The sequence below is a fragment of the Amblyomma americanum genome, chromosome 7, assembly GCF_052857255.1.
Source record: "Amblyomma americanum isolate KBUSLIRL-KWMA chromosome 7, ASM5285725v1, whole genome shotgun sequence".
Classification (NCBI taxonomy): Eukaryota; Metazoa; Arthropoda; class Arachnida; order Ixodida; family Ixodidae; genus Amblyomma; species Amblyomma americanum.
The window spans coordinates 76,551,357-76,579,071 of NC_135503.1; the positions used below are offsets into that span (position 1 = coordinate 76,551,357).

The 27,715-nt window shown below is 49.2% G+C and overlaps 1 protein-coding gene across 1 annotated transcript in view; it reads left to right on the top strand.

Annotated features, from left to right (window-relative positions):
* Positions 1–27,715, top strand: part of LOC144097243 (uncharacterized) — a 201,351-nt gene that overhangs the window by 155,285 nt on the left and 18,351 nt on the right. The window contains exons 15-17 of the mRNA XM_077629987.1: positions 10,952–11,004; positions 18,101–18,152; positions 26,303–26,370. Of these exons, the coding sequence (XP_077486113.1) occupies positions 10,952–11,004; positions 18,101–18,152; positions 26,303–26,370 (173 nt within the window). The remainder of the gene's footprint in view (positions 1–10,951; positions 11,005–18,100; positions 18,153–26,302; positions 26,371–27,715) is intronic.

Sequence of the window (27,715 nt, forward strand, 5' to 3'; positions counted from 1 at the left end):
AGAAAATGAAAAGGCGTAGCTTTCTTCGAAAGTTGATGATAATCTAGCACAGGTTTTCCATTTTAGCATTAAAGCAACTGTTCTGCAGAAAATCTGGCGTCGTCTCGGCGTAGAAAAACGACATTGTGAGCGAAAAATTTCGGGAAAAGCCACCTACGTAGGTCACCTAGGTCACGTGACCTAGGTGGCGTCATTACAACCTGCCCACCGGATAGTGAGAAAACTGACAAGCGGGGCAAGTGGCAGGTGAATTATTGGCTCGTCACGGAGAGGCAATTCCTCGAGAACAGCAACATGCCTCACTGGTGGCAGCACCTGCCATCGCAGGGTAGTCTTGCATCGCTGAAACGCTGCACCACTGCGCCAGGAGTGGTATGAGGACTACTAGAGATCTATACGATTTAAAATAGAGAATGGCCAGCTCCACACATATAGGCGTGAAAACGACATCGCATCACCGGAGCTTAAATGTCCCCGCTACTTTTCTTGTAACTATGGGGCTGTTCTTGACTTTCTAGGTGGTTTCTCGAGGTTGTCCTCTCCCAGTTTGTCGCTTCATTTTTTTTTCAAAAATCTTTTTTCCGCCTCATCCACCCGCCCGAGGCGGATGGGATTTCAACGGAACTGGCTTAACCCCGGTTCCCCCCGCCCCCCTCTTTGTTCTTCCTCCGCTCTACTGCTTTGGGTGCGTTAGTTTTCGGTCTCAATCCGCTGTGCCTTCTTAAAGCCCCCCCCCCCCCCCCCCCCGCACGTTTCATGTTTCCCGAGGGCACGTTTTCTCATGGCAGGCCTTTCAGGGGTCGTGCTACTTTCCAGCAAACGTGACTAATGCGACATCTGATGCTAAAACTGGTGTGAAAACATCGGAGTGGTGATCACATCATATTCGTGCCAATCTCCGAGACGAAATTCGGTGACGGGTACAGAGAGATCATGCGCATCTCGCGTCCAGATCGACGAAACCTCGTCCCCATAGTGGAACAAATTGCGTGCCAGTGGCTTTAAACTTGAACTAACAGCAGAACAAAGATTAGCGGCATTACTGCCTTCTCAAAGAAACAAAGAACCGATGTTTTAAAACTGGAAAGCTCAGCAGAAAAAAAATTTACTGTACAAAGTAAGCACTGAAAATGGAAACAGTGTTATTTAGCGCGCATAATAGGCTTTATACGGATGACGTGGCCGATATCTGGTCGTGCGCGTGTCGCTGGGATGCAGCCATTCCCTCAGGGACGACTTCATAGTCCAGTTCAGGTAGTCGACGAAGAAGCTTGTATGAGTCGAAATAGCGGCGCAAAAGCTTTTCACTCAATCCGCGACAGCAAATGAGCGTCTAAACACAGGCTCGGTATCCAGGCTTGTATTCCATGTTGCGTCTTCGTAGGTTGCAGCTTCTGGCTTCAATCCGCGGCTGGTCAGTACTCTGCTGGTGGTATGCGAGGACATTTTTGGGAGCATGCCTTCGAGTGTGGTGGTTAGCCTCACTGCCTCACTGCCGTGGGCTAGCGTAAGCGGTGCCATCTGTATGGTCTCCGGCACAGCGGTGTTGTACGCAAAGACGACGTAATGAAGGACGGCGTCCCTGGTGTTATGTTTAGCGTCCACATAGAGGGCGAGCATGTCAGCGACGGTTTTGCTCAGAGGCACTCTAAGCCCGTTGTTTTGCGGATGGTATGCAGCAGTTCGCTGGTGGCTTGTATGGCTGTAGCTCAGCATGGCATCGGTAAGCTCGGCCGTAAATGCTGTTCCCCTATATCTGTGGTAACTTCTTTGGCGCCGTAGTGAAACGCGATTTGCTGGACAAAAAGCTTGCGAATTCTGCCATAGTGCCACTTGGCAGGGTTCTTGCTTCTGCATAGCCGGTCAGGTAGTCGGTCGCCACGATGATCGACTTGTTGCCTGATGTTCACATTGGGAAGCGCCCGATGAGATCCATTCCAATTTGTTGAAAGGACTTGTGGTGGCATGCGCTTGATTAGTCCAGCTGGCCTGATCGGTTGCATCGTTCGTCGTTGACACCCGCGCCAATGTTTTGAGGCACCACGCGACATGAGCAGAAAGTCGTGTCCAGTAGTATATATCTTGAATGCAGTGTAGGGCGAAGGTAAGGCCGAAATGCCGAGCAGTTGATTCGTCGTGTGACACGTGCAGAATTTTTTGTAAGCTGTTCGGAACGACGAGGAGGTACGCAGTCCGTGTTGGGGGCGAAGTTCGTCTTCACTAGTATGCCATCTGCAGACAGAAAGAGGACAAACCACGCTTGAATGCTGCAGGTGTTGAAGAAGCCTTGCCTTCAAGATATACTGGACGAGATGATGTAGCTTGGGCCCCAGCGTTGGTGGTGTGCGAAGGTCCTGGTGTTTATCGATCTCAAAAAAGCATCCTCATGGTCCTCGTCCGGCAGCTTCTGGACAAGGGCTCGAGTCCGGCAGTCCCGCAACGGTGTGCTTGCGTCCAAATTTGTGAAAAAATGTGATGTCAAAATCCTGGAGCCGCAGGGTTCATCGAGCGAAGTTGCCGGAGTGGTCCTTCTAACTGGCAGGCTAGCACCCGGCTTAGACATCACTGACAACCTTGAATGGTCGTTCGTAAAGGTAGGGGTAGAATTTTTACGTAGCCCAGGTGATGACAAGACGCTGCTCAGTCGTGAGATACTTAATCTCGGCCTTGAACAAGGAGCGGCTAGCACACGCGAGTACTTTCTCCACTCCATCGCTTTTCTAAATGAGGACGGCGCCTAGGCCCACGCTGCTTGCGGCGTTATACATTTGTCTCAGCGTTTTCATCAAAGTGCCCGAGGACCATAGGGGTTCAAAATGCGCTGCAGTTTCTGGAAGGCTTCCGCTTGCGGTGATTCCCATTCAAATGGCACGTCTGCCTTTGTCGGCAGGGTGAGAGGTTCGGCGATACGCGAAAATTCTTCACAAACCGTCAGTAATAAGTGCACAGTCCGAGGAAACAGCATGAAGATTTCTTATGAGCCAGCTGCGGAAACTGTGCAAAAGCTTATGTTTTTCGCGTGTGTGGGCGTGCTCTATCCCTGATTACGGTGTCCTCTAGAAACAGCAGCTCTTCATAAGCAAAGTGGTTCTTCTCTTTCAGCATGCATGCTGAAAACATACAAAAACGTCCTATGGTCGTCTGTGGAAAAAGCTATGTCCGTCTATGGCCTTTTATGAACATCTATAAGCACCCAAAGAGGTGTTTATTGGCAGCTATTGAAAAATATATGCCCCTAAAGCTATAGCTTTGGAACCATACAACTGTTTTTAGCTCTATAGAAAAATATATCCGCTGAATCTATGGCTATAGCTGGCCATAGGGAAAGTTTGTAGCTGTATGGGCCAAGTACCTATAGCCGGCCATAGGACATTTTTGTATGGTAGGGCTAGCCTGGAGGCCATGATGGCTCAGTCAGCCATCGTTAGTAAATCGTCAGTAATAAGCGCACAGTCCGAGGAACCATGCAGATTTCTTATCAGCCAGCTGTGGAAACTGTGCTATAGCAGATGTTTTTCTTGTGTGTGGGCGTGCTCCATCCCTGATTACGGTGTGCTCTACAAACAGCAGCTCTTCATAAGCAAGTGGCTCTTCTTTGCTTTCAGGGCTAGTCTGGAGGCCATGATGGCTTACTCTACCGATCGAAGCCTTTTGAGGTGGTCGTCACAGTTCAAGACAAAGACAACTACTTCATCTAAGTATACTAGACAAATCTGCCACTCCATACTTCCAGTACAGTATCCAGTCCACTTTGGAACGTCTTTAGCGCTGAACAGGGTCCAAAATTGCATCACCTTGAACTCGAAGAGGCCATTTGATGTAGAATGTGTTCTTCTCTCTGTCTCTCTTATCGGCTTCGATTTTCCAGCAGCCGCCCTTAAGGTCCATCGAAGAGAAGTACTTGGCGTTGTAGAGCCTCTAGTGTGATCGTCGATGCGGGGAAAGGGGTATACATCCTCCTTGGTTATGTTGTTCCAGCGGCGTTAACCGATGCAGAACCGAAGTGTTCCTCCTTGCTTCCTCACCCGAAAACACTCAACCACTAACATGAAAATCTGTATCGACACCAGCAAAGCCATTGGCGCTAACAACACTGACTACTTGACGACCACCTTCATATGATTGTATATGAATCCAAAAACCACAATTTAAACATTGCAATCACCGTGAGTTGGACACCTGCTGATACTGGGATTGAGGGAAATTGGTCGGTAAATCGATGGGCCCATGAACTTAACATCCGAGGGTCCTCGATCTCCTTGATCGCACGTCAACGTAAGACACTCCAACACACAAAAAGCAAATCGCTAAACACTACATGAACACCAGGAAACACCGCGCAGTTTTACTCCAGCCCCACCCGTAACTCAACAGGAAACAAGCGTACGTCCTTCGAACAGTTTAACACTCTCCTCACGCCACTAATGCTGTGCACCTTCATACTGCGTGACACAGGTCACTATCCCAACTCTTTGGAGATGAGGGCAGAAACAGAACATGTTCTGTGCCCATGCTACACTGCCATTACCTCTTCTGCCATTTCCTTCCCCCTCATTCCTAGAGTGCTTGGCTTTATTCGACCTATGCAGTTTATCAACGACTGTAATGAAGCAAGTGCTCGTTTTCAATGGGAAGTATTCTTCCTCTCGAAACAATGGTCGGGAAGGCAATAGCAGCGGTGAGTGTCCTGCACTTGCCGATGATAATTGCCGTGAACGAGAAAAACAAAATACGTGCTACGCGGAGGAGAACCACGCAAGGAGAGACGAAAAACTGCTGCGGTTCCTAAGTGGTTCGAGCACGAGAGCGAGAGTCATCCAACTTCTGTGCCTCTACGAATGCAAGCGCTTCTACTTCTGCTTCTACGATGGCTTCTACAAAGAGAAAATCACTAAACACTACCGGAACGCCAGAGACCTTTTCTGGAACATCGACATGATGCGGCTAGAAAGGAAAAGTTAGAGAAAAGTTTGCACACAGCTGCAGTGAACTGTAGTCAAACACTGCAGTAGCTTTAGTCAGGTAGCCTGTCGCGGTAAGGCTTCATGCGAACAATGTGTACGGCTTCAGTACGGTGCGACCGGTGTGATGAGCAAGCCGCTAGGGCCGGAACAACGTTGCATACGTCATATCATTGATGCAGCTCACTACTTCGTAAAGACCGAAGTATTTTTCAGAAAGTCGGCGCCGACAAGCAGGTGTCCAAACCTATATACACCAATTCTCCGAGCGCGTAACTGACGAAGCGGCGTCCGAGGATTTACCTAGCGGCGTCAGTCTCCTGTTGATGGTTAATTTCAAGGCGTACCAGTGGCCCCGCTTCCTCAGCACGCAGAACGAAGTTGTCTGCGTCCAGGTGAGCGTCACAGTCGCAGTCAACGTGCAACGTCGCATCCAATGGAGTGGTCGCCTGCGGACTCCAAGATATGCTGAATGGGGGTCAGTCAGGTTCCCTCCTGTAGGGCGGTGTTGTACGCAAACGTTACGTACGGCAAAATGGTGTCCCTAGTTCGATGTTCGATGCTCGACGCCAACATAACTTGAAAGTAGGTCGGTTAGTGTGCGATTGAGACGCTGTACCAGCGCCCTTGTCTGCGGGTGATACGCCGTAGCACGTCGATGGCCGGTGTGCGTCACAGTCATCACGTACTGGGTTGAGCGGGCCGTGAAAGCAGTCCCCGGTCAGTAACAACAACGGCTGGAGCTCCATGACGCAAGACAATGTTGTGGAAGAACTGCGCCACCACAGCAGCAGCGCCTTTGACAAGGAACGTGGTCTCAGCGTACCATGTCAGGTAGTCGGTCGCAACGACTATCCAACGCTTTCCAGACGAAGAACTCGGAAAACGACCAAGGAGGTCCATGTTCATTTGGTGCAAAGGGTTTTTGGCAGATTGACGGGGTGAAGAAATCCGGCTGGCTTCAATAGAGGAGACTTCGGACGTCGGCAGTCACGGCATGTTTTTACGTAGGCCCGCACCGATGGGAGAAACTTGGGCCAATAATACTTTTGTCGAGCCCGCGCGAGTATGCGGCTCAGTCAAAGATGGTCGGAGGATGGTGCATCGTGACAGGAACTCAAGATATCGGGCCGCAACTGTGATGGTATGACAAGTAGGAACGGTTCTTTGTTGTTGGCAAAGCGTCGATGCCTTCGAGGTAATCGATGCGCGGCGTGAACTCCGAATCCTGCCCTCTGAAGCCGTGCCATTTGGTTGGTGTTAGCAGCGCCCAGGAAAGTAAAATCGTCGGCGATCTTTTCGGTATCTATTGTGATAGGCGCGCGCGACAAACAGTGTGCATCCTGATGCTTGCGGCCCGACTTGTAGACGGCTGTAAAGTCGTTTTCTTGCAAGCGTAAGCTGCATCTAGCCAAGCGTCCTGAGGGGTCTTTGAGGCTCGCCAGCGAGCATAAGGAGTCGCTTACCACATGGAAAGGACGCCCATACAGGTATGGTCAAAACTTGCTGATGGCCCATATCAATGCAAGGCATTCTTTTTCCGTCGTAGAATAATTGGTCTCGGAGCGCGTAAGTGTTTGGCTGGCATAATTGATGACCCATTTAGTACAGTCTGGCCACTGCATCAGTACTGCACCAAGGCCAACATTTCTGGTATCAGTGCGGATGTCCGTGGCAGCGTGTTCATCGAAATGGCCAAGTATCGGAGTACTTTGTAGACGGATTCGAAGCTCAACAAATGCAGCCTCTTGGTCACTTCCCCACACGAAGGGCGCGTGGTCGCGAGTCAGTGAGTTTAACGATTCAGCTATTCTCGAGAAACCTTGAACAAAGCGCCTATAATAGGAGCATAGACCGAAAAATCGGCAAACAGCCTTTTCAGTTGAGCGTGGAAAACTTGGCACGGCAGCGGTCTTCTAAGAGTCCCAAAGAACAGCTTGTCCGCTGACAACGCGACCAAGAAAGCGAAGTTCCTCAAAGCCAAAATTGTTTTTTCGGCTTTGATGGTGAGTTGCCCGGATTTTAGCACTTGTATCACAATGCGCCCGGGCTACAAGTGTTGGTCAAAGGTGGTCGAAAATATAACGGCTTCATCAAGGTACTCCAGGCAAGACTGCCACTTCAAGCCGGAGAGAACTGTGTCCATCATGCGTTGGAACATGGCCGGCGCTGAGTAGAGACCAAATTCGCCTTAACTCAGAGGCCGTTGGGCGTTACGAAAGCTGATTTTTCCTGGTCCATCTCGTCCTCTTCGATTTGCCAGTACGCGCTTTTAAGACCCAATGACGAGAAGTATTGCGCGTCCCGCAGCCGGTCGAGCGGATCATCTATCCTGGGCGGCGAATAAACGCCTTTTTTGGTCATGTTATTAAGTTTCTGTCATTAAGTTTCCTGTAGTCGACATAGAAACACAGAGTATTGTATTTTTTTACACGAACCACAGGCGATGCCCATGGGCTGGCGGACGGGTGAATGACATCGTCTGCAAGCATTGCGGCAGCCTGGTTCTGAATGGCTTCTTGCACCATGGGGGAACACGGTATGGGCGCTGGCAGACGTAGTCTCATCAGTGATGATAGGGTGCTTGCGACTGGAGCTCGGCTGACCTTCTAGCACGTAACGAAACAGTTCTCAAAGCCTGCCAAGAGGTCCGACAGAAGATCCATCTGAACCGATGGCAGGGCCGGATTAATTTTCACTAACTGAAGAACGTGGTATGGGCCAGCATTGTCTGGAGTGGGTCCTCCCACGGTGCACAAACCTGGAACCTCAGCAGCGTTGTGTATTAAGGCAATAACCATGCCGTTGACAAGGTCCTGATATTCGTTGGCAAAGTTGGTTAGGAGCACGTGGCTGGACGAGACCTCTTGCAACGGCAAGTCCCCGCTCAAGCAACAGTGGAGTATGGCCGTCCGCTAGGCCCTCGTAATCGTGAAATAGGTCGTTCCACACGAGCACCAAGACACTGCACCGCGGCGGCACCGTGACGTCATTCTGGACAATGCGCAGAGCGTTGCTGCAGGGATATCGGGAGTCAAAGCGTGTCACGTTCGTCGAGAGCGTAACACGTGCATCCTGAAACTCAATCCCAGCGCCGTTCGCCTGCAGAAAGTCGGTCCCCAGAATCAAGTCTATGGAACACTCGGGGAACACAACAAATTCACCACCGTATGTGAAACAACGAATTCCAACTCTAGCCGTGCACTTGACAACAGGGGAAAGGCCAATAACAGAATAATCAGCACCGGTATCGAGCACCGCGGTAATCTCAGTGCCATGAATTGTCACACCCAAATCATATGCAGCGTATCGGAAATTCTTGCTTCCCCTCTCTGTCCAGGTAACGTCGGTTCGAGGGTTTCGCGATGGATGATCTTGACACGTCCCTACATCAGCGTCCTTGCCTCCAGAGGTCGCTGATGTTAGTCTTCCCGATGTCGACTCTGCGAGCGACGGCTGGCAGAGCCACTCTGGAGGCCGAGGCTGGAAGCGCGATAGTGGTGAGGCGAAGGCGAACTGGACTCACGCCTTACAGAGTAGCAGGGTTCTGACGTGCCCAGAGATGCTCCGCAATCTCATACAGTTGTTCGCCGTTCTGCGGACAAGGTGCTTCGGGACGGAAACCGAAATCCCACTTGACGGTACGAACATGCTCGGTAGAGACGACCGGACTACTCACAATAGTATCAGAGGGGCCTACGGTCCGGTGCACCTCACAAATCCAACTTTCGAGGACGTGGCTTGACTGCAGCAGATGCTACTCAAGGGAGACGTCGAAGCGATACCGTAGCTAGGTGCGGTTGCGTGACAAGTGCCGATGTTGCTCACAGCAGGCGTCGGGGTAACAAGACCATAGTAAGCCGTGCGACGTACAACGAATGGGATGCATACGTGGGTGTGTCATCGAACCGGGGCGGCGCTTCGGGGACAGGAGGTGCCTGCGCAACCCGCCGCACCTCGTCCTTGACGACCTCGGTCATCGTTGCCAGCGGCGCACGCGCTACTTCGGCCAGACGAATCCACTGCAGTTCCTGCCGGACAACTGAGCGAATAAGTTCGCGCAAAGCGTCTGCACTGCCGGCGAGGCATGACGAAAAGGCTTCGGGCACCGTGATGTTGATGTCCCGATTTTATTGGCGGACCCGTTGTCGGAGCGTCGTCGCAATGGTGGCTGCCTCACTAATCCTGCTACAGTGTGAGCTGGGCTGCGCACGAAGCCCGCGAACAGCTCCTGCTTAACCCCTCGCATCAGATGACGAAGCTTCTTCTCCTCAGTCATGTTGGGATCGGCACGCTTGAATAGACGAGCCATGTCCCCGATGTACATGCGCACACTTTCGTTCGTGCGCTGGTTTCGGGAGTGCAGCGCCGCTTTAGCCTTCTCCCGGCAGTTGGCGTTGGGGAATGTGGCCAGGAGATTCCGGCAAAAACGTCTCCCAGGTGGGAAGGGTAGTTTCGTGGTTTTCAAACCACGTCCGGGCAGATTCCTCCAGAGCAAAGTATACATTTCCAGTAATATACGTTGTGGGGCTAGTTGGGCGCGCCGTCCTGTCTACCTTGTATTTTTGTGTCGTCTTTCTGTGTGCATAAAAGAAGTCAATGTATACGTTATTGAGCCTGCGCTCGTCGCCCCAGCCGTTGTAGTGGGCGACCCGCTATAAGGTCTCTAGCCAATCCTCAGCGTCTTCGAACTCGTCGCCATGAAAAGATGGCGGTGTTTGCGGTGGGTGGCAAAGGATCGGCGCCGGGGGCCGCGTTTCAGTTGCCATGACAGTGGACTCGACGGGCTATGCTGAATCGGCGCCGGGGGCCTGGTGTCAGTGGCCGTGTGAGTTGGCCTCTGCAGACGAGGATGCGTCGTTCTTGTGGGCGGGGAAAGGGCCCAGATCTAGGCGGCTCTCCGTGAATACGGCGGCTGGGTCGCTGGTGAACCGGTGTGAGGTCCCTAGTGGCGCTGTGCGGAGTGCGCAGGTCGGGAAGCGTACCCAACACTGCTCCACCAAACTGTAGCGTGCAACGGAAGGGGGAACCACCGAAGGAGAGGCCAAAAACGGCGGCGGTTCCTAGGTGGTCCGAGCGCGAGAGCGAGAGGCAACCAGCTTGTTCCTGTATTAATGCAAGCGCTTCTGCTTCTACAATGGTATGTATCAATATATTCTTGTAAACAAGTAGTTTGCACATTCCGTTCTTTCTTGCGTCTTAATAAATATAAACAAAACTGCACCATTTTAGGGAGAAAGTAAGACTCAAATGCTAGTAGAAGAATGTCGCTTCCTGAAAAATTAACCCCATGAAACCCAAAATTACGAACTTTTCATCGGTTTACCCAATTTGTCCCCGAATTTGAGCTCAAGCAATAGCACCCTATTGTCTGCCCTTTTCCCCTTTCCCGAATTCTGGGGAATAAAACATGAAAGCAGAAGCCCCTATATGGTATATTTCAGGTTAATGTTAACTCCAGCGCTTTAGAGTTCATATAACTGCCTACCTTAGGTAAAATGATCTCTGCTTCAGACCTCCTCCAAATGGTATTATGGTATCTTGTGTAGCTATTTCCACGACGGGCAGCCAATACTGGGGTAAGTTTCTTCACATTCGGCATTCAAACTCCCAGAGCAAGCTCGCATTACTTCCTCAAAGTATTGTGAAAAAAGGAGGGAAGATATCACTCGACTTCTTTTGATGCAAGCAATGAACTTGTCTGCTTGCCGTCTTCTAATACGGTAGCATCATAGGTGTTATCGGGAAAAATGAGTCGTCGGTCTTTAAATTCGCCCATTGGTTACAAGAAAGTGACCTCACTAGAAAGATAATTCCATCGGCAGGAGTATAGTCGTGTCACCAAATGGAATAATCATCATTGGTAGCAGGGATGTGGCGTCACGAGACCAGAAAGTGCGTCGCTTCTGGCACAGGGATCAAAAACCACTAAAGTTATTTCATACCCAGAGCATAACATAACCGGGTGCCCCTGTGATTTTTTTTTTCAGGAACCGCTACCACCCTTTGTACGCCACCTTCACAGCGACCGAGGACCACTTGTGTAAGTGCTCGTAGATTCGGCTAGAAAATGCTTTCGTGCTCAAAGTTAAATTGCAGAAGTTATGTAGTGGTAGATGAAATATCGATGTGAAAATTGCATCAGAAGTTTGTAACAGTGTTAATTTCGTGCAGAATTTGTACGCGTCCGGATTCTGGATGCCTGGAACAATATAGTGCTTTACCCTGACACTGACCTTATTTTCACTCCTACGTAGTGTGGGAATTGGGGCTAGATACTTCTTTGGAGGCGCTGTACGCAGTTTCATACGTTAACTAAATGAAGAGAAAATGCGCCGCTGCCTGCTAGAGACCGCTGCGGCGTGACCTTCCGATTGTCAGGAAAATTATTCCTTGTTTCGGCACCTGTCATTCTGTTTCTATTTGTAATTGCACCGCAGCGGTGGCCAAATGGTTGAGCATACGCCTCGCATGCGGTAGGTGCGGGGTTCGGTCTCCAGTGCCGCCGTGTACCCACCTATAGTACAGCGGGTACAAGCTTTCCCCTGGCCCGGTGCTCGGCTTATCAGGGATTAAATGCTTGAGAAATGGGTCTTAGACCTCAACTTGAGTAATCGAAAATACCTTGTGCCATGGCGCTCTTTAACCACAGATGCCTTTGTGCCATAAGAATTCATCATCATCATCATCATCATGTATTTGTAATGTGCTATTTGTATGTCCTATTTGTGCCCCCTTTCCCGAACTCTGGGAATAAAACATGGAAGCAGAAGCCCATACATGGTATATTTCAGTTAATTGGAGAGACATGGCAGAGGCCATTGCCGTGCAGTGGGTGTAGTCAGGCTGATAATGAGGCTTTGTGTTTTCCAGGGATGGCTTCTTTTTCATATTTTATTTATTTAAAATCTCTGCAGACCAATGAGGGCATAATTGCAAGGGGATACATACATGTACTAGTCAACCATACGTCATGGGATAACCTTTTGCAAAAGATACACAACTTATGACGAGAAAAAAAGTCACATGTGCTTTCACACCCGTCAAAGTCCTGGCAATGAGAAGAAAAAAAAACAGGAAATAAAAAAGCGAGAAACAGCACCTCAGCAGGCACTCAGCCTGTCACAAGTCCGACAAAATTTCCCGGAACATAGCCTCAGACTGGCATTCGACAACACAATAAGGCAGCTTACTCCAGTCATTGATGGCATGCTGAAGAAAGGAGTGCTTGAAAGCATCAGTACGACATTTTCTATTCGTGGTCGCACATTCCGGATACGAAATACGGTGGCAGCAAATCAGTTAAAGGATTAATACCGGTTTTATTAAAATAGATGCGTCAGAGAAATCCCTCCCTAATTCGCATTCGGCGCTCCTCTAGCTGGTAGCAATTCAGCTCCTGATTGATATAGCTACTATAAACATTAAAACAGTACTTGCTATTAACAAACCGCGCTGCATGTTTTTGAACGTGTTCAAGCATGGCGCAATGGGTACCAGTACCATTATTAAAGCTTTCTTTTCTGCTCTACTGCGAGCACTTGCTGTCTTGCCCTGAACTTTCGCCTGTGCGCTCCACAGCTCCATTGCTCTCCGCGAGCAACGCTCCAAACATCGTGATTTTCGAAGGAGTTGCTAGAAATGCCACGACTAGGCACAGGGCACTGTTTCGTTGTCAAGACAAGGGTCCCATTTCTGCCACTGCTTAAGCTTCATAAGCTGTTTTCCCGTGTCACAAAGGCTGTGTTGTTTAACACTTCAATCGAAGGCTTTCGAGATCTTAAATCGCGATTAAACGCGGCGGCATTCGTTTGCTGCGCGGCAAACCTGTGGTCAAAGTGAGACGCCGTCAAAAAAATTCCTAGTCTCACACTGAGCGATGCATGCCTAACCCCAGAACATTTTTTTTTTGTTTGGTTTGGTTTATGGGGTCTAACGTCCCAAAGCGACTCAGGCTATGAGAGACGCCGTAGTGAAGGGCTCCGGAAATTTCGACCACCTGTGGTTCTTTAACGTGCACTGACGTCGCACAGCACACGGGCTTCTAGAATTTCGCCTCCATCGAAATTCGACCGCAGCGGCCGGGATCGAACCCGCGTCTTTTGGGCCAGCAGCCGAGCGCCATAACCACTCAGCCACCGCGGCGGCTCCGAGAACGTTTAAAGCGAACAGTTTATTTCTTAGAGTAGTATAAATTTGCTTATAATGAAAGCTGTCGTTTTGGATACGCTGCAGAACCAGCACGCAGGCACTTTATAGGGCGTACCTGTCGATTGTTTCTGCGTGGCTAACAACAAAGATAGTGTTACGAGGAGCTGTCCACAAACAATTGTGCAGCGCAGAGAGGTACTCTACGACCTCAGGCTTTGAGAACGTTCACCCACGCACTCTCAGCGTCGTCGTCTTCAAGGGCACCGGTAGTCGCTTCATTTGTGAGCGGGCAACAATACTTTTTTCACTCTACTCTTTTCAGACCGGTATATTTTTTTCTTATGCCGAATAGGAATAAAGTTCTAGGAGTGTTCCTTGGGAATTAAAACCCTCTGGCTCTCGCACCGCGTGGCAAAACCCACTCTCGGCAGTGTATACGCTGCCGCCGTTCTAAAACTCTGGGAATGCGCGTTCTTCGGTGCTCGTTCCTCTCCACACACTATTGACTGGATAATCCTTGGAGGCACCCGAGTAGCACTGCTCGTTAGGCAGTTGAGGGCCTTCGAACGAGTGTTACAGAGCCTCCAAAAAGCCTTTGTGGCATGCGTATCACGCCACCCTCCCGAAACTATTTGGCTTAACCACCACGAAATTTCTCGACTTGGTTAAATGGTTAGGGGAATCTCTCAAGGTGGAGTAGATTTTTGATAAGGGAGTAATTACCGTATGGCTGCGCTTGGGTGATGCCGTTGAGCAATTACTCCCTTATTACATTTCTCATCTTGTGGAGTCAAAAAGCGGGCACACGTCAGGCATCGGGTTTTATGGAAAGCACAGCGTACTTTCCATAAAGCGTACTCTGAGAGCACCGTTGATCATAACACACAACAGCTATAATTAGCTCGCGTGCCATTATCGGTTGTAATAGGGTCCAGGTATGTGACACAGTGCAATGTAGTACTTCAGAACAGCCGCATGTCGGTCGCTTCATTACAAATAACTACAATAACTGCTACAATTAACTTTCATCAGTTCAGTGCGACAGCGAGCTGTGGGAAGAAAAATGATAGCTGTAACGTTAAGAGACCGGAAGCGGGCAGAGTAGGTGAGGGAACAAACGCAGATTAATGACATCCTAATCGAAATCAAGAGGAAGGAATGGGCTTGGGCAAGGCATGTACTGCGAAGGCAAGATAACCGCTGGTCCCTAAAGGCAACGGAGTGGATTCCAAGTGAAGTCAAGCGTAGCAGGGGGCGGCAGAAGGCTGGGTCCATGGGCTGATAAGATTAAGAAGTTTGCAGGCAAAGGGAAGATGCAGCTGGCAAAGGACAGGGTTAATTGGAGAGACATGGGAGAGGCCTTTGTCCTGCTGTGTGTATAGTAGGGCTGATGATGATGATGATGATGAAGCACGACAAATTGGCTTACAGGGAAAGATGTTTTAGTTATACAAACGTTTACCCCTTTATGAGGTAGGGCTGATCAAAGTGCCATGAAATGGTACCTACTGCTCATAAGAAATTATCATGATGGGCAAACGTTTAGGGGAATCCCCAAAGGTGGAAGAAATTTGTAAAAAAGGAGTAATTACTCATTGACATCCATCCGATCGCTGCCATACGGCTACAAAAAAAGCTATACAGCTTTCACAGAGACTTCGTAGTTAAAGTAAAATTCTTCCTGGCCCAAGGTTTGAACCAGGGACCACCGCTTCCCCGGAGCTATCAACTGAGCTAACCGGGACGGCAAGCTTATGGCAGGGCGAGAGCTAATTGATAAATAACTTGAATTGGGAACAGCGTGGGTCAGCTACTGCTCTTGTGAAGCGGTGGTCTCGGGTTCGAACCACGGACCAGGAAGAATTTTTCTTTAACAACTAAGTTTCTGAGAAAGCTGTATAGCTTTTCTTTGTAGCCGTATGGCTGCGCTCGGGTGGACGTCAATGAGTAATTACACCCTTATTACAAATGATCATGATCGATCGGTGTCCCATTCCTAGTCTCCGCACCGGAAAAATTTTATTCAAGATATCTGATTTGACACCGAAGATATCTGCGATAAAAAAGGATGCTTCTCCTGTTCCCCCTAAACACATATACTCCGACGCGCCAGAAAAAAATGAAGACAGATAGGGACTGCAGCCCACCGCACCGCATCCCGACCACGTCAGTGTGGCAGGCCCAATCAAATTGCTCTTTCAGATTGCACATTCACGTCACTGGGGTTGATTTGGTTAAGAACACGCGGTGAGCTGCTCCCTAGTCGATGGCAAGCAGTAATTAATTATTGGTCAATTACGCAGTCCACGCGGAGCTTTAAAATTTAAGTCGGAATACTCACAAAGGCTGCCTGTACAGAATGTAACCATAAAAATCATTTCAGGTTCCTTTTAAAGCAACGACTAAGGAAACTCAAAATCAAAGTACATTCGTCATAATTTCCACAACTTTAAAAGCTGGCAGAAGCATTGGTGGTGTCTTGCAACATTCGTTTGTGCGCTGTATTTGTGCTTTGGGGAAGGCTAAGCAGTTCACCTGAATGCTGCAAGGGGCGCGACAGTCTTTTAACTTACCAATTTTGGCCCAGATCAGACCGTCATTTTTTCATGCACCGGGCCGTATGGTGAGCTCCTCCACTCATGTTTCAAATAACTGTGCCCATGACCAGAGATGACATAACCACAGACTGCTTCGTCATTGACCACATGGTCCTGGGTGGGCTAGGGTCACTGCGCTTTCGAAAGCATGCAGGAAAAACAACCCCTCCAGTGAACGTAACCATTCAAAAAAGCCAAATATTGTGGTGGACTGTAGGATGATTCAGCACAGTTTTTGATGTCGTTTGATCAATCCGGACAAGATCGAGTGAACAGAGAGGTTTGCTTTTGCATAGCACCTATTGAAGGCCGTCTGAAACATTTTGCATCGTAAGTAAGAAAGGGGGTGTGAACGAGGGCACTTAATCACCCATCATCCTTCCGCAAACATTTATCATCTTGCGTTGTTTAGCAATAGAGAAATTCGCGGCTGAAAACAACCATCAGCCATTTCTCTCTCAACTCGTACATATATCAATGCGAGCCAGAAAAAAAATAAAAACCAAGACTGGGCTACGCTCCGCCCACAAATTTCACCCGGCTGGTGATTGCGAGGGTCGGCACCCTAGCCGGACTGGTGTGGAGCGACCAGCCGCCGGCTGCAAAACGGTCGTCATTCAGCGTCTGTCCTTTTCCTGCTTTTTCTACTCAAGCTCTTGCGCTTTCTCTCACAGTCAAAAGATGCTATGGCATCCCCTCGCAACATGCCCTGACGCGTGCCACATGATATCATAAGGCAAGATCTGCGCGAGAAACTGGCTCAGGCCGCCGTTTCCAGTGGCGGGAATTGGAACATTACAAAATAATTAGCCCATCATCGGCTCATTTTTGGGGACCCCAAGTTGGTGTTACAAACTTTCAATAACCTTCACTCTATACCAGGCGTTTCACGGAAGATTTAAAGTACTTTTCGAAAATAGGCTTTTCTTGAGTAAAAATATCTTTTGCGGGTAAGTATAACCAGTGTTGGGGGATACCGGAAAGCCGGTGAATCGTCTTAAGTAGTAATATGGTTAACTAATTTCTGATAATCAACTTTATGGCTATCGAAATGAGGCAACTGGTCGCAATTAATTTTGTAGCCGGTCATTAGTAATAGCTATATCAGTTTTTATAATTTCGAAAACGCGATCACCCTTGCCGCTACGGCTCGACAAAATTTGGATACGCCGTTACAAAAAATATATGCGCTTTCGAAAGCATGCAGGCAAAGCTACCCATCTAGTGCACGTAACTAGTCGAAAAAGGCAAACTTTTGTTGAGCCACAGCGCCAAAAGCAATCGCGTTCCGGAAGCTACAAAAAGTGATAACGCTAATAAAGGCCGGCTACAAATCTATAACTGCAACTAGATGCCTAACTCTTAAAGTTAAAAAGTTTATTTATAAACAGTTAACCAGCTTATTACTTAAGACCATTCATAGGTTTTCTGGTGCACGTCATGACTGGTAATACTATGCTGGAAAAGCTATATTTTTGTCTCAAAAAACATATTCTTGAGAATTACTTAAACTTCCCAGAAACACCGTGTATAATGCTCGCATTTTACACCGGGCTTCAAAACCGTTTCCTGGACCCCATAATGGGTCGTTTGCCGGTTGAGCGGTATCGGTGGTGTAACCAGACGACCTGACCATGGGCCGATCACGAAACTGAAAACAGCCTTTGATTGGTTCTCAAAATCATCCCGTCGTCACTCATGCGTCCTCTTCAGAATCGCGTTGTCATTGTGTACGCGACGTGCCCAGCGCTTTTGACTCGCTCACAGAATTCGTGTTGTCATTGCGAAAGGCACATAAGACGACGCTGACAGTTCCTTCCTTATTACAATCGTTGGTGATTCCAACGTCGACAGAGGACAGAGTAGCAACTTTATGATATACGAAAGAGAAAATGGAATCAGTGCTTGGACGCGAACATGCATAGAAGTCGTGTTCTGAAGTAACGGTATGGTACGACAGAGTACATTATCGCTCATTTACATTTAACACGCCACTTAGCATTTTCTGCAAATAACAGCATAATCGAAATTTTAACATGAAAACCTTGATTAACGTTAAACTGATTGACAAAATGTGTGCAGAGTCTGAAAGAAAGGTCTTCAATAATTATTTTGCATAGAAAATAACTTCGTAGAATTGTGGAAATCACCCACAAGAGTGGCGCTCAAAACGGCGAATTGATTGAACATTATAATTCTTCCGTGAGCTTTTTTTTATCTCCAGGTTGCCTAGAATGACTGCGTTGGGAAAACGAGGATGCCAGCGCACTCGCAGGTGCACGTGCGCCTCTGCATGTTAACTGCAGTTTGAAAATGAATTAGCGCTGTGCCAAGAGCTCCAGCTGGCGCGCCGACCGGCACTCATCCTCATTATTTCCATTTTTTTTACAGACGTACCAATGGGCGTGTTCACAACACCCATCTTCCGAAACAGCCAGAAGAAGTAAGTACTGTCCACAATATTTCCACCGGCTACAAATCTCTTATTGCAATTGGGCGCCTAACTCGACTAGTTAAAAAGTTAATTATCAAAAATTAGTTAGCTAGCTTACTACTCAAGATGATTGATTCAGCGGTTTTCTTTTTTCCTCCAACACTATGCCGAAAAGGCCATATTTTTTCTCCAAAAAGCTACTCTTCAATTTTTTTGAAACTGTTCGCTGAAACACCCGGTATGTGGGAAACACCCCTTAGCGCTATCCGAAAAGCTTACATGAACTATGGATCTCAACAACGGAACAAAGGTGAAAACCGAAGTGCTAGTGCAGTTAATTTGCATCTGGCCTCACTACGAAAATCGACGGTTACTTTTCCGTACTTTGACTAAGGTTGTCACTGCAAAATAAATCTATTAACAATCTGCCTTGACACTATATTTCTTTCCACTGACGCACTGTGCATATCTCCAATGAGAAGAACCTAATTTATGCAGGTCAGCTGTTTAACCAGGAACACTCATGCTCTTTTCTTTATATGCGGTTTTATTTACGTGAAAGGCTTACTACACTCAACATACTCAGGCTCATTTCAGAGGAACAAAGCCCGTTCTTCAAGAAAACGGTTCATTGAACACTGTTTCGCTTTTCGCGCTTCAGCTGTGCCACTCATTGTTCTTGTGTAATATGTGTCATGGCAGAAACGTATAGCTTCTTTTGACGCTTCGCATCGGCCACTCCGGACGCAATGCGTCGTTGTCACTTACACTGTTTGGCTCTGCATATCTTTATTGCCTGGTATTCTTAGTATCACCGATTTTCAGTGCGTGTAGCGCAGCAATATTAAATTTGTACTGGTGCTTAGGAGTGATAGCTGGAAGTAAATTAGTGCACGGTATATATAAAAATCATTTATATATTTAGCTGTAGTCCAGTAAAAGCACTTTGCAGAAGCCAGTTTCTCGTGCTGCCATTTTGCGCAATCAATTTCCGCTGCCGCCTCGTGGGCGCGGGTACGTGAACGAACGTCAGGCTAGTTGAGCTCTCCTCCAACGAGCTCTCGTAATCTAAGCTTAACTCCGTGCTCTGCTGAGAGATGTGCTCGTTCCTTAAGTTGCGTGGAAAACGCTATTTTTCTTTTACTTGTCGGGTCTAAAGAAAAGCACGTGCAGTAACTGTATTAACTTAAGGCCAGTTAGGCCTACTCCAATCGCCCACATCCGCGCAAGATTAGAAACAACGCCACTAACAAATGGGGCCAGTTAGGCCTGTTCTGATCGCCATATTCCTCCCGCATTCTGAATAAGCGTATGTTCAGCCCGACCAAGGAACAGTGGAAGAGGGTCCTTTCTCCGGCACGTGTTACGGCTGGTTCTCCTCCTGCATTTAGAACGCCTAATAGACTTACACGTGAATGGAGGAAGCCGTCTAATGCCCTGTCACACAGTCGCACCGACTCTATTAACCTATGCTCTTATCCTGAGTGAGATGTGCGCAGTCCTAAGTGGTAGCCCTTGAAGCAAGAGTTCGATGGAGTTCTTACCAAAGAAACTTTGCCGATCTTCTTTGACGGTCGAAGGGAGTTTTCTTGCTCACAGAAAGCCTCGGATGTTAATGAATTATTAATGCGCTACCAATAGATGCTTCACTCGCGGCAAAGCTGACCTGTCTGCGGATGAAGCCTCGAAGTTACTCGGGTAAGCTCGAAGGAGCATCGCGACTGCTGCTGCCAGTTGGAAGAAGCGCGGGTAAGATGAGAGGATTGTCGCGCCAGCTGCAGGAAGTAAGAGAAGGGAGAAAGATGCGAAGAGTAAAAACGAAGAAAAAAGATGGAGGCGAAGGATGAAGTCGCCGTAGGAACACGCAGAGCCGCAAAAGGTAAATCATGGAGGAGGCGGTCCTATGAGAGATTCCGAAGTCGAACGACGTGCACGGCGAGCTGAGCAGCAACGTAAAAGAGAGCGCTGTTAAGAATGCAGCTATCAGCAGACGTACTTCAAAGAGGCGCCAGCGTAAAGTCATCTTGAGCATCGCCACTGCGACTGCGTCACCCGCAGAGGAGACTTCCTTTCTCCACGTGAGAAAGGGCTCGTCGAACAGCATCCTTGGCGAGGCGAATACTGTGCTGCTTGGCCACTCGGGGCTAATCGCCTCGTTTGGGGGACCAAATTCCTCTCTACATGTCTAACAGAGGGTGCGAAATGAAGGCGTGAATACTTTTCCACGCAGGACCAACCTACCTGGAAACTACCCCTTTCCCTTACCTGAAGAGATTTACAGCGACGCCCGTTCCCTTCCATTTCTGCGAAGCGCCTGGTATCGATCTGGTGACTTTGCTAGGTGCGCTGCTTTCAGTTAATCCTAGTGTACAAACGATTCATCCAGACCCCGTTATTCATGGTTCTTCACTTCTCTCCGCCACCAGCGGCATAGCTTAGAGACGGTGACAGGATCGGCATTGTCATCGAAAGGGCGGGCTGTTCGCTCGGAACCACTGGATGAGAGCAACAGTAGCGCCTTCTGTGGTGGCCGCGCCCAAAGTTATCTGGAGCGACCCATCTTTCGACAATGGTGAAATGTAGATTCCTAAACTAGCCATCTCCAGATCACGCTGACTTAATTTAGGCGAACGTACGGCCTGTGTAAATAACATTAAGATCCTTCAAACCTCCCGGAAACCCCTTCTGATGATTATGATTAATTTTTGTGGCGCAAGGCCAGCTTTCGCCAAAGAGCGCCATGGCACAAGTTAGTTTTCAATGCACAAGGTGGGGTTAAATACAATTTCTCAAGCATCTCACCCTATAGAAGCCGAGCACCATGCAGGGAAAAGCCTGTACCCATTGTATCAGCGGTAGGTACCTGGCGGTACTGGGGATCGAACCCCACACCTCTCCAGCCTTTTAAAAATGTAAAATAAACCCATTGTGAATTCTTCTCCTCGAAGCCGTCCCACCTCTTGACATCGCAGCAGCATCCTTCCAAGCCGCGGCCCAAGGACCTCGACCTGGCTGGAACGCCAGAGACGAGCCAAGGGCCTACATTTAACAGCACCAGCATCAGTGCGCCGATGCAGAGGGTAATGCAAGGCGGCAAGCAGAAGCATAGCGGCGAAGACATCTAAGATACATACGAGGAGCGAGAAAGAATAGGCGAATGATGAAGTCGCCGAGGCAGCTGCAGTCAAGAGGCTTGCACAAATGGCTTCAGAGACTGCCGAAAAGAGTAAATGTTGACTCCAGTAGAAACTAACAGCTCAAGTAGCTTATCGCAAGCGGAAAGTCGGGGAAGAATTGCAGAACAGTTGGTGGAACTCGAAATTTCAAGCTGATTTAATGCTAAGCACAACAACCTATATGTATAAACCTATCAACTGCGCAGCAACTCACGAAGGCGGCGGCAAGACCTGTGACGCAGCGTAGGGTACTAAATATCTCTGGCTCCGGCCCCATTTAGAGCTAGTACGTTATCCAGTGAGGATAGCCTAGCAGTGCTATTCGAGAAAATAGCGGGTATTAAATGGGATCTCAGATGGCTTATTGATAAGAGGGCAGATGAGGCGTATGCAGTGCTAAAGGGCAGGCACGAACTACGCTTTCGCGGACTAGCGGACAGACGAGAACTGGGTGTGGGATTTATCATCAATCAGGATATAAATGGCAACATAGATGAATTCTATAGTATCCCCAAGAGGTTGCTTGTTATCTTAACGCTTTATAAGAGGTACAAATAAGGTGGTGCAGACCTATGCGTCTACATCCAACCATGATGACCAGACCGTCGAAAGCTTCAATGAAGACATGGATTCGGCAGTGAGCAAGGTAAAAAAAAAACGTACACTGTACTGATCCGGGATAGCCCTTACTGGCAAGGAGGCAGTATTCGCGTAACTACCTCCTGGACATAGGAAGAGGAGTGGCATCAAGAGGGAAGTCGGAAGAAAGCGTTGCCATTGCTGTGGATAGAGCTAGAGAGAGCCTTAAGATCAAGAGAAAATACATTAGTAGCGGAAGCTGCCATGAAGGTGGCGAGGAGGCACGAAGAGAAAGCTGGGAAGGGGGCTGAATTATTTTTGAACCGCCATATTAGAAAGAAAGCCGCAAATGCTGCCGCGGCGAGAGTGACGATAGCCACGCATAGTTGAGATGGTTGCGCGCAGATTTCTTAGCCGGCTGAAACGCACTTGCCTCGGCCAAGAAGGCTACCTCTTCGTTTGGAGCATGCGCGTTCGTAAGCAGTGGGGACAAGTTAATAAGGCACAGTCGAGAGACATGCGCCATGCCTCCGAAACGAATGTTAGATGTCAAGGGAGAACTCTCTTGCATGGAAACTCGCGCAGCAAGGTGACGTGACACAGGGGCCGCGAAGGTGTGAGTGCGGAGCGACAGCCAAGTTGAAGCATAACGGCCAGGATCTAGATTGACACGAGGCTGCAGCAGTGCGGAGAACACGCCACGGTAATCGGTTTCGAATATTCCTGGAGAATATGTTCTGGCACTGTGGTTCGTCCAATCTGTGTGTAGTATAGCTCGGAGTGAATCGACGGTCAGCTCTGTTCTTCCGCTGGGTATTGCAAGGAAATAGAAATTTTCCGCCTGGACCTCTTTTTTACGTGCCTGCCTTAAGCCTTGCTTGAGTGTAACATGACTGCAACATGGGCCGATGCTATATCTATAGCGCTTCCTAAGATAGACTAGAAGTAAGAGAAGCAAATGGCTGAGATAGAATGATAGCCGAGGCGAGCCGCAGCGCGACGGGAAATTAAGAAAAAAGCGGTAGTGGCAGCAAGAGTTAGCACCACTTCCTGGCGCCAAAGCCATCGTGCAGCTTCCAAAAAAGTAGATGGTGGGAGCCAGAGTCTGCGCAACCCCATAGCAATGATGCGGCCGATGTTAAGAGATATGGTATGGCATGGCGGTGTCTTGAGGCTGCGATGTAAAAGCTTAGAAGAACAGGTGTTCCCGCCGCTCGCGTTCGCTCGCGCGCCACCTGCATTTCTGTTAGAGCTGTGGCGGACGAAGATCTCGACAGCCGCCGCAAAGTGCCGCCTGAAAATCGCCGTCCCCTCACGTGCGCGTTGCGGAGTCTGAACTGACCATCGTCGTCAGGTGAACTTTGCCCGTGTCCGCGAATGGCGCGAGTGACAAAGAGGCAACTCTCGGGCTTTCAACGGTCCCTGATGACGACGAGCCGAAGCCAAGCGCGCGGACGTAGTCGGCGAGGAACTTAGCTCTCGGAGGACAGGGTGACAGCCAGAGTTTCCAGTAGTTGTTCTCCGTTGCGCAATAAGAAATCCAACGCAGCAAAGCACAACGTGCAGTAAACCGGCTCTGGAGGAAAGCTTATTCACTCAGCGTAGCGGTACCAGCATTTTTTTATGGCATGACCCGATATACGGAGCCTTCCTCGAGCCATATCATGGATGAAGCCGGTCCAAGGTCACCGGCCGAAGCGGCCAGGAGAGAAACGCGAATACAAATGGGGTATATAGGTGGGAGGAAGAAGGGAACAAAGTAGGGGGAGTAACTGAGGAACGCTACTGCCGACAGAGATTGAAAAAAAAAAAGCAGCCTTGCCACCCGCTCCTCGCCGCACAGGATGTCGGCAACGAGAGCAGATGTACTCGGTTCTCTTTCTCTCTGAGTGAAATTTCTTTTTTTTTGGGGGGGGGGGGGGAAGGAAATGGCGCAGTAGTCTCACATATCGGCGGACACTGGAACCGCGCCGTAAGGGAAGAGATAAAGCAGGGAGAGAAAGAAGATAGGAAGAAAGAGGTGCCGTAGTGGAGGTCTCCATGATAATTTCGACCACCTGTGGATCTTCAACGTGCACTGACATCGCATAGCACACGGGCGTCTTTGCGTTTCGCCTCCATCGAAACGCGGCCGCCGCGGTCGGGGTCAAACCCGGCTACTCCGGATCACTGCGTGGCTGCAGCTCGGCAGCGAAGACCTGGATGAGAGGGAGCTCAGCCAATATACCCTTTGCGAGCAGCCGGAGAAACAAAAAAAAATTCTGAGAGCACTTAAGTCTGTTAGATGGAGGAATGCGAAACCATGCGTTTTGAGGAAAGGAAACGCTTTTGACGAAAGGAAAGGGCGCAGCAGCTTTGAGATCTCGACATTTCGGTGCACACCTCAACCCCGCGAAAGCGTGTTTTTTGAAACGTGTTTTGAGGAAAGGAGACGTTTTTGACAAAATCGCGACATGTTTTACATTTTGCTTCCCCATTTGGTTGACACCTTTTTCGGACACCTTTTCACCGACATACCTAGTAATGCTCTTGCATTAAAAATCAAACCTGAAAACCAGCGAGCGCGGATGGCGCAGCAGCTTCCCTTCTATTACCCAAAACGAAATTAATGAAATACAGGCGCCTTGCGCTCGTGATAGCGAGGCTTGCCGTCGACAAGACCCAGTTGTGCTTGCCGTCGATTGAGACACCGTTTGGCGGCGTAGCCATACAGAGCAACGACGGGTGACGAAGGTGTCGTAGAATAGAAGGTCGCGCCTGCAAGAACACCTATAGGTCGAACCTGCAACTTCTGTAACTGTCGTTTCAGACGAGCTTCGGGCTGAAAGAGCCGCGTTGGAGCGAGAGCGAAGGAAGCGTCTGCGCCGTATCTATAACTGGGTCACTGCCTAGTTTTGTCCAGTTTTTTGGAGCGAGAGCTCCACTACGCCATGTTTCGCCAAGGTCATCGAGTGTTTCAGTTTGACCTTCAGCAGGAAGAGCGCCGGAGGTGTGACTGTGATATCAGACCACGTGACTCGCCGCAGCTACAGACGCTACTCTGACCGTCGCCGCGCCACTGCTCCGACCGCTGTGCGCCGACGCGTTCGTCACGTACCATGATATTACATTGCACTTCTGCCTCTCTCGGGTTACTTTCCCCCTTCCGCACAAATTCCTTTCCCAACACCACCAACGCTTGGGGCGCCACCTTCAGACCCACACCTTTCTTACTCCCACACGGCTCGCCCTCTTCCACTCCGGAACGTAGTATGTGACAGCCCAAGAGCCGACTACGTCCATATCTTATTCTCCTGCCCCGCACACTTGCTTCCTGCTTCTTGGCACCTAACCAGTCCGCAGCAGTCGGAGGCTGCTTTGTCCAGCACCGAGCCGATCTCCAACTTCGGCTGGTGACCTGGGCAGAGGACGTCGCAACTAGGCACCGCCTGGACGCCACAATCGGCGGCCTCAAGGTCACCCAAAATGCTGCTGCGTAGTTTTCGTTATTAGGCCTTCACTTCAATAAAAGTTTTTCAGCAACACCGCCGATGCCGCTTCGTCAGATGTGGTCATATGATTATAGCGACGCCGCTCACCTCGCATTACGAGGCTGGGATCTAGAGGCTCTCGCATATGTGGCGAGGGCTCCTTGTTACAGGGGGTATCAGTTGCTAAACCGTCGTCTTCGCTTTAGATGACGCGGTTGTTGCGACGCGCGTCCCTTAAATATTTCCTGTCATATCTCTTTAAACTCTCCTACTGGCTGCACATGGCAGCGGTTATGGCTCAGCTTGAGCCAGTGAGCAGGCCGGTGTACTTTCCATTTAATCTGCCTGCAGTCGCAACAACAACAACATGCAGTTCGCCACGGATGAGAGCTCGGCTGACAATATGCCTGAAACACCCGCGAGGTGTTTCAAGCGTCCAACCAAGCGTAGCCAATTGTAATAGAGCTTCGCTTTAACTATAAATTTAGAAAATATAAACCACTGCCAGTTTGTTTTTCGTCGGCGAACGTGCCCCATACGCGCGATTGACATTTCGTGCCGTGCCTTTCTATGGCACGCAGAAAACTGGTACTATAGCCGGATACTACTCAAGAACGAAGCGGTTTTTCCCCATGAAAGGATCTCCTTCTACACAATGGCGTCGGCTGGTTCTCATGAACCTACTAATGCGGCAAACCAGGAAGGGGACTATCCCCGACCATGGAGGGAGGGGACTATCTAGCTCCTTTTATCTTTCACACACTGCATTGTCACGCTAGCAGGCTCATGAGAGTCAGCGGACGCCATTGCCTGGAAGGGTGCCCTATAACTGGGGAAAGCCTCTTCGTTCTTGAGTTGTATCCGACTATATACTAAGCTTATTTCTGTCGCACCAGGACAGCCCTGTAATACTCTCATGTTCCATTCACTACAGCCGCATATTCTACGGGACGGCCAGCTACCTGGTGATGACAGGAATGATGAAAGCCATGTCTTTGACCGGTAAGTGCGCTCCTGTGTCAGCGGTTGTGTATTCGAATGCCATGAAATGCTGCCTTTGTGCCATGCCTATTCCAGATGAATGAAGCTGTGTTGGGCCTTTGGCGTGCCTTTACAGCCTCAATAAGAAAGGCGAGAACAGTAATTTGTTTTGGAGAGAAGTGGTGAGCCATTTTTAGCGTGGAGCCATAAAAAAATATGCCTAAACATTGTTGTTAACGTTAGAGTTGTTCTTCAGAATAGAGGTTATTACGGCTTCTAAAATTAACAATTCTTCGGCTGTCTCTACATAAAAATTGGGGGTGGGGGGGGACGTATTTGTGTTCTTCGAATAAGGGAAGGTATCATAACATCCACAAACTAATGGCGCCTCCCGTGTTCTCCGCAACATCCCTAGTGGGACGATTAGTTTTGTACGCCGTTTACCGACAGGGCGAATCATGAGATATCTCAGGTTACACAGCTTGCCAGAAAGGTGCAGCCAACCGATACCTGAACTAATGACTCCGCCGGAAGAGGATAGCAACCAGCTGCAAATCTCCCTCCTCCTCTTGACCGCGGCGGCCGCGTTTCGATGGAGGGGAGCGGCAATGACGCCCATGTTGTGTTCTTTTTCAGAACTTAAGGGACACCCCGTTGTTTAATACCACGGCTCCTACGACTCCTTTCATTACCACCATGTGCAATTTTTGGACGTTAAACCCGACTTGCCGTACCATTTACATGAATAACCGCTACAACAGCCGTGTTTGTTTATCTATCAAAGCGCTTATTCACTAGGCGTTTGTCCGTGTCGTCATTATACCAGCCACTGATATCTATAGAGAATGCAGCATGAATTGTAGGCACCTACTTCTTCCCCCCTCACTATCTTCCACGGTTAGCTACAACAGAGCTTGCATGACATTACTGCGGGGTTTGCGTGTCACCGCTAGTCCTAAATAATAATAATTGGTTTTTTGGGGGAAAGGAAATGGCGCAGTATCTGTCTCATATATCGTTGGACACTTGAACCGCGCCGTAAGGGAAGGGATAAGGGAGGGAGTGAAAGAAGAAAGGAAGAAGGAGGTGCCGTAGTGGAGGGCTCCGGAATAATTTCGACCACCTGGGGATCTTTAACGTGCACTCACATCGCACAGCACACGGGCGCCTTAGCGTTTTTCCTCCATAAAAACGCAGCCGCCGCGGTCGGGTTCGAACCCGGGAACTCCGGATCAGTAGTCGAGCGCCCTAACCACTGAGCCACCGCGACGGGGAAAGTCCTAAAATGCAATTCTCACATTGACGCGTTCGTTGCTCACCGCAGCTGCCCTGTTCGAGCAGTGTATGGTAGCAACCAGTGCAGTGA